Source organism: Cottoperca gobio, chromosome 17 (genome assembly GCF_900634415.1).
Source record: "Cottoperca gobio chromosome 17, fCotGob3.1, whole genome shotgun sequence".
In the NCBI taxonomy this organism is placed as follows: domain Eukaryota; kingdom Metazoa; phylum Chordata; class Actinopteri; order Perciformes; family Bovichtidae; genus Cottoperca; species Cottoperca gobio.
The window spans coordinates 4,647,188-4,657,832 of NC_041371.1; the positions used below are offsets into that span (position 1 = coordinate 4,647,188).

Sequence of the window (10,645 nt, forward strand, 5' to 3'; positions counted from 1 at the left end):
CCCCATTTTGATTGTGAGATCATTTGTTAAAACTTGACCTCACCTCGAGGATAATCACAACTAACCCTAACCCTCATGAAACTTTAAATCAAACAAATCAAATCAAATGTATTTGTATAGCCCAATATCACAAATTATACATTTGTCTCAGTGAGCTTTACAGACTGTACAGGATACACACCCTCTGTCCTTACACCCTCTGTCCTCAGACCCTCTGTCCTTAGACCCTCTGTCCTTACACCCTCTGTCCTTACAACCCTCTGTCCTTACACCCTCTGTCCTCAGACCCTCTGTCCTTACACCCTTCCTACCTGTCCTTACACCCTCTGTCCTCAGACCCTCTGTCCTTACACCCTCCTCAGACCTCTGTCCTTACACCTCGTCCTAGACCCTCTGTCTTTAGACCCTCTGTCCTTAGACCCTCTGTCCTTACACCCTCTGTCCTCAGACCCTCTGTCCTTACACCCTCTGTCCTTAGACCCTCTGTCCTCAGACCCTCTGTCCTCAGACCCTCTGTCCTTAGACCCTCTGTCCTTACACCCTCTGTCCTCAGACCCTCTGTCCTTACACCCTCTGTCCTTACACCCCTCTGTCCTCAGACCCTCTGTCCTTAGACCCTCTGTCCTTACACCCTCTGTCCTTACACCCTCTGTCCTCAGACCCTCTGTCCTTACACCCTCTGTCCTTACACCCTCTGTCCTTACACCCTCTGTCCTTACACCCTCGCATCGCACAAGGAAAAACTTCCTAAAAGAAACCCCATAATTAAAGGGGGAACAATGGAAGAAACCTCAGGGAGAGACTGAGGACAAATGCATGGACTAGTTTTTCTGCATCATTTTGAGACAGGATGTTATTTTTGCAATGTTACGTAGATGAAAGAAGGCAGTCCTTGAGATTTGTTTTATGTGGGAGTTAAAAGACAGATTCAAAACTTTTTTTAAAGTCATTTAAAAGTATTTGTTTATATTAACACACATTTATTTGGTAATATGCACCATATATTTGGTGGACCAGGTTGGTAACAATGAATGAGGCTCCCTATCTTTTGTGTTGATGTTTTTTTTCAGTGGTGCATATTTAATCAAATTACCACAAGCCAACTGTAACACAGTGTATTTATCAAACAGTAAGAATGTTGACCTAAAAGTCAACAGAAAAAGATATTCTAACACCAGCAGCTCCTGATTGGGAACATCCAACAAAGATTCTCTTGTGGTTGAAATCTGTAAACTGTCTTCCAACAGCATACACGTTTCTAAAAAGGGGTTTGAAAATTAGTTAATATCACATTTACAGGCTGAACGAAAATAATCAGAACAGGAAAAAGCAGAAACTTGTACAGACCATACAAAACAACCAACACATAAACATTTATATATTCCTCTTCCTCTTCCAGTTTATTTTTGTTTTTAATTGAGTATTTTGTGTTTTTGTCACCATGTACAGAGAGCCAGCAGTCCTCTCTGCTTTGTCTTCCCAGCTTTCTTGAACCAGCGGAAATGGAAAGAACAAAATCAAAATGCAGGGCTTCAGTACAAAAGTGAAATGCTCCTGTTTTGATCTTTTGTTTTAATCAAGGGTGAACCGTGGTGAACTTTCGACCTTGGAGACTGAACACAAGGGATGTGTCCCCATCACAAATACCTTTTATAAATGTATTGCTTACATTATTATTATTATTGTTGTTGTTGTAATTTAGTTAAATCTAGGGTGGGTAACATTGGAGACGCCAGCCAGAGTAAGCATAAGATTTAAAATGATCCAACCAAACCCAGCCCAATGTTTTATTAGAGTTAACTAAAATAATCTAGTTTTTTCTCCCTGCATAATCCGTGTTTCCACACAGATCCACTAGGTGGCGGTAACGCGCCTCTTAACTGGTTTGACAACCGTCAATAAACTCAAGAAGAAGAAGAAGCAGAAGAAGCCTGATCATGCGAACATTTTCAGAATGGTAACCGGTGTCATGTTGTAAATCTTACATTTAGTCAGCCTAGTTTTAGATAACAGTCAAGCCGAAGTGGATGGACATGTCCACTTGTCTCCATTCTGTCCAATTTTAGCGTCACATTGACCGCTAACCTGATGAAATCAGCTAACTAAAGTAAAGTAGCTAGCATCAGAGTTAGCATGTAGCTCGTCGATACTACAACCTGTCAACAGCTCCTTTCCTGTTTTTATATTCACTCATTTACTCACATAATATGAGTTTACTCAGTTTCAGGTTTGACATGAAGGTGTTATCACATTCAAACAATGTCAATGAGAATGTGTGGCATGTTCTAAGTGTTTTGATGATGTTTCTAATGTCAGGGTACCCAAGTGAAAGATGTCATCATTAAGCCTGACGCTCCTAGCTCACTGCTGCTGGACAAACATGCAGACTACATCGCTGCCTACGGCTCCAAAAAGGATGACTATGTGAGTAAAAGGCAGTTTTTCAAGGTCAATATGTTGAAATCACCAACTGACAGCTTATAGCTATCTGATCTTCTACTACTCTTGGAAACAAACTCCTTCACATTTGCAATCACACAATTCTTTTCTACCCTTTGGACATCGACATCTCCACAGCGGTGAAACAGATTTTTACCATTCAAACTGCATTTCAAACACCATCTCCATTCGTTTTCTTGCTATTTGAAATGCAAGAATATTGGATTTGTTTCACCATTTCTGCTTGTAAAAGGAGTGAAACGATTAATTGATTATCAAAATAGTTGCCAATACTTTTTCTGCTGATCTACCAATCGATTAATAGACTAAACATTTCAGCTTTGAACTGGAACAGCGACTGAGAGTCAGGCTTTATCACCAGACTCCAGTGTTTAACACTCATTTCTCTCTGTTCCTGCCCTGTTTGTGTTTGTCCAGGAGTACACGCTGTCCGAGTACCTACGGATGAGCGGCATCTACTGGGGGCTGACTGTGATGGACCTGATGGGCCAGCTGCCCCGGATGAACCGGCAGGAGATCATCGACTTCATCAAAGACTGTCAGCACGAGTGTGGAGGCATAAGCGCCAGCATCGGACACGACCCCCACCTGCTCTACACCCTCAGCGCCGTCCAGGTGACTTCTAAGACAGTCAACATGCAATTTTTATGCTGAGAGGTTGGAAATGTTGTTACTGTAGAGACGATACTTTGCTGGGATTTAAGGTTGATGAGATGTCATCCTCTATAAGAATGCATGACACACGGGACTATAAAATATATATGGTGCCAGTTGATTTATATTTATTTATTTCACTTTCTGCTTCAGTATCTGGTTTTTAAGATATTTATCTTCTGAAGGATCTTTATGATTTAAAGTGGTATTTCTTTTAAACTCCCAGCAAAGCTTCTTAATTTGTCTGGTAGCTTTTAGGTTTTGTAAATGAGCTTGATTTCTTTATGTATGTGTTGGTTTGATTTCTGTATTATTTCTGCGTTCAGATCCTGTGCTTGTACGACAGCGTGAATGCGCTGGACGTGGACAAAGTGGTGGAATACATCAAAGGGCTGCAGCAGGACGACGGCTCATTTGCAGGAGACAAATGGGGTGAACGAGATTTACTCTGACGGTTGTTTCAAGAAACCGTTGCTCCTCAAATGAAAAAATAAACACCAAATATTTAATAATCAATTAAGCATTAAAGTAATTTTTAATAAAAAAAATGGCCTCAAATATGGGAATTTCCATTTGTTTTCTACTTTATATCATATTAAACTGAATATCTTGGTTGGACTGACAGCACAAACCTCTGACATTTTTCACTATTTTAGACGAAACAATCGAAGAAAGTAATTAGCAGAATAATCAATTATGAATATAATCATAACTTGCAGCCCTCGTACGTACTTAAACAAATGTTGTCATAATCACGTAACAATTTAGTGGTTCTGATTCATTTCGTTTTAAATATATTAAAATACTACAATGTTGTTACTTTACAGGAGAAATAGACACGAGATTTTCCTTCTGTGCAGTTGCTACACTTGCGTTACTGGTACGTATATCATGGGCAGTTTAAAAAAATGTTTAATCAACACTGTAACACTTTATAATCTGAAGATGTCCTCTCCTCTTTCCAAGGGCAAGATGGACGCCATAAATGTTGACAAAGCCGTGGAGTTTGTCTTGTCCTGTATGAACTTTGACGGAGGTTTTGGCTGCAGACCTGGTTCAGAGTCTCATGCTGGTCAGGTGAGTCCAGTCGCTGTGGGAGGTTCACCCTTCAAATCTTTTTAACGGGAGACACTGCAGGTGAATAGAGGGGGGAAAATAGATCTTTTTATTGTTTTAAATATGCAAATGTGGCATTAATATTATTATTAAATATGTGCTCACTTGCATACATTTCAGATTATGTTGCAGGAATCTGAACATTGGATAAATCCAGGTTTCTTTTAGTTGACATATTGAAGTCAAAGTTTCTTACTCAGGGAATAATGGATATCTTTTTGTATCGCTCCGTAAATCAGAAATGACTGTCAGCAGCCATAAGAAAATACATTTCCCCTGTTTTTAGTAATAAAATGCTCCATAAATCAGGCTATGGAAGATGTATGAACTAACCCCTCTGTAGAAGCCTTCAGAATATAGAGAGGAATGAAACTGGAAGGTTTGGTGGATGTAGGAGCTGCTGGAGCTTTCTGGCTCAAATGAGAAAAATAAAACCCTTTAAAAGATATGTATTGTGAAATTGCATTAATTTAGCAAGGCACTTGAATTCAGACAGCCTCACACGCATCACACGTGTGAGGCTGCAGGCTGGTCCTGTGGGAAGATTGTCCATCCCAGACACAGTGTTACATTCACACCCCTCTTCAAGCAGGGACGTGTTAAAACCCTTCCCACATATAATCTCTGGTCTTTTCCCGGCTGTGTGTCAGATTTACTGCTGCTCTGGCTTCCTGTCGCTCACCGGTCAGCTGCACCAGGTGAACTCTGACCTGCTGGGCTGGTGGCTCTGCGAGAGGCAGCTGCCGTCCGGAGGCCTCAATGGACGACCGGAGAAGGTTTGTGCTCTCCAGACGCCGTACCGGGAAATCAAACGGCCTCTTTGTCGCCGTTAAACTTTTAACAAATCAGGACAGAGAGATTCCTGAAGTAGATCTGCTGCTCCGGCACTGCTTCACTATTGGGAATTCATTTTGACGAGCTGTTGGTTCACATCAATCATCTCGATTACTGCCGTTGCATTATTGTGCGTTTATATTTCTATAAAACGAAACATTATTAACCGTCATCATGTCTTGATGAACTGATCTGACTGCATGATCACAAGACGTTAGTATAACATATATTGACTCTTGTACTCATTAGATGAACCTGTAGTTCTCACCCAGCTCTGGTTTTCTTTGTCTCATTCAGCTTCCAGATGTGTGCTACTCCTGGTGGGTTTTGGCGTCGCTGAAAATCATTGGTAGGATCCACTGGATCGACAAGGCCAAGCTGCAGTCGTTTATTCTCGCCTGTCAAGACGAGGAGACCGGAGGTTTTGCCGACAGACCGGGAGACATGGTGAGCACAACTAACTCCTGCAGGCTGCAACGGAAAGGGGGAAATGAATTAGATCCGTCTTTCCCCAAAACCCTGTCTCCTGTTTCTTCTTTTCTAAGCCCGTCTGCACCGCCGTGACCCCATCCTTTGTCTCTCTGTCTCATATATATTTCTTCAGTGAAAAGGTACGAGATAACCGTTATCTTGCAGTAGATACACGGAGAACTTCTTCAGTACTGGAAGGTTTTTAGATGAGATTAGGCCACTGACGACGTTATCTTCGCTTCACTCCTTCAAATGATTGAAGCAGTTTAGAGAACAGACACTGCTCTGCTGTTATTACAGACGTGTGAACGAACCACAGACACTCCTCGTTCATGGACTACTCTATGAATCTCACCCTCTTTTGCATCGCTTAAAGCCGTGCTCAGATGTTCTGAGTGTCGTTACAACTCCAGATGATAGTGGAGGAGAACATTTTATACAGGTTAGTGCCGTTCAGAGTGCTGCACAGATGACTGACGGGCCCAAAATAATACGTGTGAGAAGACAATAAAAATAATACTGAAATAAAATAAGTGATTATCAAAATAACAATACGACTTAAATATAATAAAATAAAAATAATGTCTATAAACTAAATGTAGTTAAACACCTGGCTGAATAGGTAGGTAGGACGTGCAAGTTTTTGTATCTTCCTTTAATTTGTAAGTGTATTGCTCTCGTCTTCTCTGCAGGTGGATCCTTTCCACACTCTGTTTGGAATCGCAGGTCTCTCCCTTCTCGGAGACGAACAGATCAAGCCCGTGAATCCTGTTCTGTGCATGCCTGAGGACGTCCTGCAGAGGATCGACCTGCAGCCTGACCTCCTCAGCTAGCTCTCTGACGCCATCATCCCACCACACACACACACACACTCACACACAGCTGCCCTGCTGAACACCCCAAATACCACGGTGGATGTCGGGAGCAGAGAGAGAACCCGTGTCTACAGACACATTTTACATGCAGGTTTCGGTCTCCGCTCACTAAGGACAAAAAGAGTCTGAGTCTGTCGTCACACCCTCAGCGACTCTTTGTGTTGTCAAGTCACTTTTGTTGGTTTTACTGCAAGAGAACGGTTTGGGAAAGAGATTAACAAACATTAACAAACATTCCTTAGCTTTTTGACTTACTCACCATGTCAGATTGTTTGAGGGCAAAACATTTGACTTTTAACAAACTTGCTTGTCAAGAAGTTTTTTTCTGTACTTAATTCTTGGCCAGAGACAAAGGCTCCGATTGGCTCTGCTTTCTCACGTGCATTACCTGAATGATAAAGGGAATATTCTTTGACAGATTTGTGCATTTGAAACAGATTATGTGTGCAACAGAAGAGACACTTGACTGGTTTAACACCACAACATGTTCATGCACTTACTGTTTCAAATACAATATCTTTGAAGAAGTGAGAGCATGTGAAGCCAAAACTATGCTCGTCCTGTTTACACTCGAGCAGTCGTACGACCCCTGTGCTGACGGGCTTCACAGCTGGAGATGCAGCACATGACGTGTTGCAAACAAAGTTTACAGTGCAAACAGAAAATGTTTTTTTTTGCAGGAATTCGAGGAAGGGGCAGTGTTTTGTTTGTGACACCCAGAGGTAAAACACACGGCAGCGTCTTCGTCTCTTGCCAAGTATATTTGACGTCTTATCCACCGTCCCAGCGACACTATTTAAATCCATGTTACTCAGCTTTGTTATGCAGCAGAGGGTTTAGATTTGCCCCCAAACTGTAAAAACATGAAATATTTCTTAAGTTTTGATGATTCTCAAGCGACTTCTTACTTAATTTGGTTAAAACTCTTTTTTCCCTTTCAGAAATACCTAATCTTTGTTTTGCTGCACTCTTGTCTTACTGAATGCAAATGTTATCTGTTGTTAGATAACTGTTCAGTGACCGTTACAGAGGGTAAATAAATCACCTGTTGCATCTATTAGTTCTCAGTTTGCCCCCAATTTAAGTGACTAATTACTGATGATTAATGAATTGACATTGTAAAGTCATTACTCAAACAAAAGCATATAATGTGATTATCGGGTTTAAAGCACAGTTATCCAGGAATTGTGATACTTAAAGATGATTAAAAAACGTTTAACAAACAACTTGTTGATCTACTAGTTCTCATCTTTGTGTTGTGGGGGCAGCTCTAATCCAAAAAGCTGCTTACTGTTGCACAACTGTATGTGTGTATATTCATGTAACTTATTTGTTCTTTTGGATGGCAATAAATGTAGTATTTCCCCCTCAACTGTGCCGTGCCTCAGTATATTTGTGAAATGGTATTTAGTGAAGAAGAATGAGATATTTATCTAACAGTTAATATTTGCCACTGGATATCACTCACTGGGATCACGGACACATTGGATAAACATTTTTTTAAACATGCATTTCACATATTTAACAAAGAAATGAAATAAAAACATCACAAGAGGAAGAAAACCAATAACGAAAACAAAAATGACTCAACAATTTGCCCTTCTTCTGTAAGTCAGTATTCTCTATTACAATACAAGATTCATTTAAAGATAACTGTTTAGAACAAACCAAGTTATTTGGGTATATACCTAGTATTACACACATATTTAGTTAGTGAGGCACCTTCACTCCAACAAATCTTAGTCTGAACTGTTTTCCAGTATTTCTTTAAAATGATATACTTCTGTTTTATTGCGTGATATTAAAACCCTTACTGTTATTCATCATTAACAAACAGTGGCTGAATAGTTTTAAATGGTGTTTTAATTATCTTCCCAGCTGGCAATGCCAAGTGCTCATGGTGCCGGGAAAACAACAATACGCATGCTCAAAGCTGATTGGCTGTTGCCCCGCTGCAATTTGATTGGCTGTTTGACCAGAAGTGTTGTCGTGATTGGCTCATAGTCACTAGACGGACGTTAGTATTTCTTTTAGTAACTGAGGTCACGATGTGATTTATCTTCTACAGAACATATTTAAAAGTCTGCTTTTTGGAGAAAAACCTGAACTTAAACTAAATTAAAGCAAATATATATAAATCAAACGTCTGATAAAAAAAATAGATTTTACGTCAAGCGGTTAGCGTTAGCTGTTAGCTGCTAGCTTGTCAGGGAAGTCGTGTGTGTGTGTGTGTGTGTGTGTGTGTGTGTGTGTGTGTGTGTGTGTGTGTGTGTGTGTGTGTGTGTGTGTGTGTGTGTGTGTGTGTGTGTGTGTGTGTGTAGGTGGGGCTGAGGCAGCTTACTGAAGAGAGGTCTGTTGTCTGCCTTATTTTATTTTGTGCAATATTTCATATGTCACAGTACTAACACTGTACTGTGACATGTGCTATACTTCTGACCTCATATTTATTTTTATATTGTGTATATCTCTTTTACTTAGTTCTAATTTGATCTTTTTATCTTTCTGCTGTCGGCAGATTTGCAAAATAAGTTTTTCATTGTACAGTATAACTCTGTTAACTGCATATGACAATACATATCCTGAATCGTGAATGTAGGGATCTTTCTACAAACTGTAGATGCCACTAGATGGCAGTCTTGTATGATGCTCACACTAACGTCACATGTGTGTGTGATCCTGAATATTCAGATGATGGGTTGTTTGTGATGTGATTGCATCACAGGTTTAAATCTCTGAAATCAATGTCTCTTATATAAAGACAATACAGTGAAATGTACAAAGTAAAGCTCTATGGAAACTGTCAGTTACTTAGTTAAACTTTTACATTTCCTCATGCATTTTACATCCTACTTCACATCCATAGTGAGGCTGTAGTAACGATGCTGGCACCACAGATACTGTATGAGACATTATGTTTCATAGCAGGGGCAGATTGTAATAATGGAGCGTAAAGATTGATGCATTCAATTAGAGGTAATTCTCTCCTACATGTTTTCTTCCATGTACTAAAGATAACGATGTACAGCCTGATGAGAAACATTTCACTTGACCTCCCTCAACCGTTTCAAACAATAGCTTTCATGTAATAAATAATACTTCAAATGTCAGACTAATGATCAAGTTGTAGTTGTAGTTGGGGGGGGGGGGGGTGCGGCTCTGATTTGAACGACTCCCTTGCTGCCTGCATCTCTTGTGGGTTAATTACATCGTAGTTGTTTTGCATCTATGTGATCGTTTCGCTTCTTGTCGTAGACATTTTGGTTGTTTTTGTGTCTCTTTGTGGTCATTGTGTAATAGTCAGAGGGTCGTTCAGATTCCTGGGGGTGGGGGAGGGGGGGTACATGCATGTTTCATTGAGTGATATTCTCAGTGCATTATGGAACTGCAAACAATATAAAGAATAACTGGCAGTCCTGTGAGTTTTATATTTATTTTTATTTATTTAGGCGATGGGGGGTGGTAATCTGTGGCCCCCCTGGTGTCTGGGCAGAGACAAACATGCTGGTGGGAAACCCCACCGGCTTTCATTAGTGAGGAAGAGAGAGATTAAGAGAAGACAGAAGGTGGGAGAGAAGGAAAAAGAAAGGTGTGAATGAGAGATAGAGGCAGAACAACTAGAGCGAGGGAAGCAGAAGAAGAGAGACAGATGGACGGATCACAGCTTTCACCTCAGTCCTGTTTGTTTGCAAGGAAAGCCGCAACCCATTTCTCCTCCCTCTCTTCTCAGTCCTGTCACCCTCTTGTTATCTCTCAGCACAAAATACTGAGGATTAGTGCAGTCCACAGGGGCTGCAGCCAAATGCTGCTGAACCACAGGCACAGCAGACAATCGCTTAATAAATGTTTAATTAAACCGCCGCAGTGTTATGTGTGAATGCAAGAGATTACTCACAAGTTTGGTGGGAAATGAAAACGCTTTTTAAAACGTCTCCACAAGAGATTTGTGTTAAACTTTTCACCCAGTCGTAGACATACACATGACATGTTGAACTTGTTTGCCCTCACTAGCTCTGGGGAAGTCTGATTGTACAGCTCAACTCTCTGGCATGAGCTGAAACTTTTGTTTGGAGGAAGTTTGTTTCCACTGAATTCCTAATTTACTTTGTGTCACTGTGGAGTTTTTCACCCGTCAAGTTACTACAGTTTCTGTTGACAGAGCAGTTATTGCACACACGCACGCACGCACACACACACACACACACACACACACACACATGCACTGATGTCTAAAATCT

At 40.7% G+C, this 10,645-nt stretch overlaps 1 protein-coding gene across 1 annotated transcript; it reads left to right on the top strand.

Annotated features, from left to right (window-relative positions):
* The first annotated feature begins 1,842 nt into the window (after positions 1-1,842).
* Positions 1,843-7,782, top strand: rabggtb (Rab geranylgeranyltransferase subunit beta). The gene is made up of 9 exons (XM_029454241.1): positions 1,843-1,957; positions 2,317-2,424; positions 2,878-3,075; positions 3,441-3,546; positions 3,942-3,994; positions 4,081-4,191; positions 4,881-5,006; positions 5,362-5,511; positions 6,228-7,782. Exons 1-9 carry the CDS (start codon positions 1,955-1,957, stop codon positions 6,366-6,368), a joined length of 996 nt encoding a protein of 331 aa, XP_029310101.1. The 5' UTR covers positions 1,843-1,954; the 3' UTR covers positions 6,369-7,782.
* Positions 7,783-10,645: the final 2,863 nt, after the last annotated feature.

Excerpts from the sequence above, each read along its gene's own strand:
- rabggtb (XM_029454241.1), top strand. Across the intron at positions 3,547-3,941 it reads ATTTGCAGGAGACAAATGGG|GAGAAATAGACACGAGATTT; the intron begins GTGAACGAGATT and ends GTTACTTTACAG. Across the intron at positions 5,512-6,227 it reads CCGACAGACCGGGAGACATG|GTGGATCCTTTCCACACTCT; the intron begins GTGAGCACAACT and ends TCTTCTCTGCAG.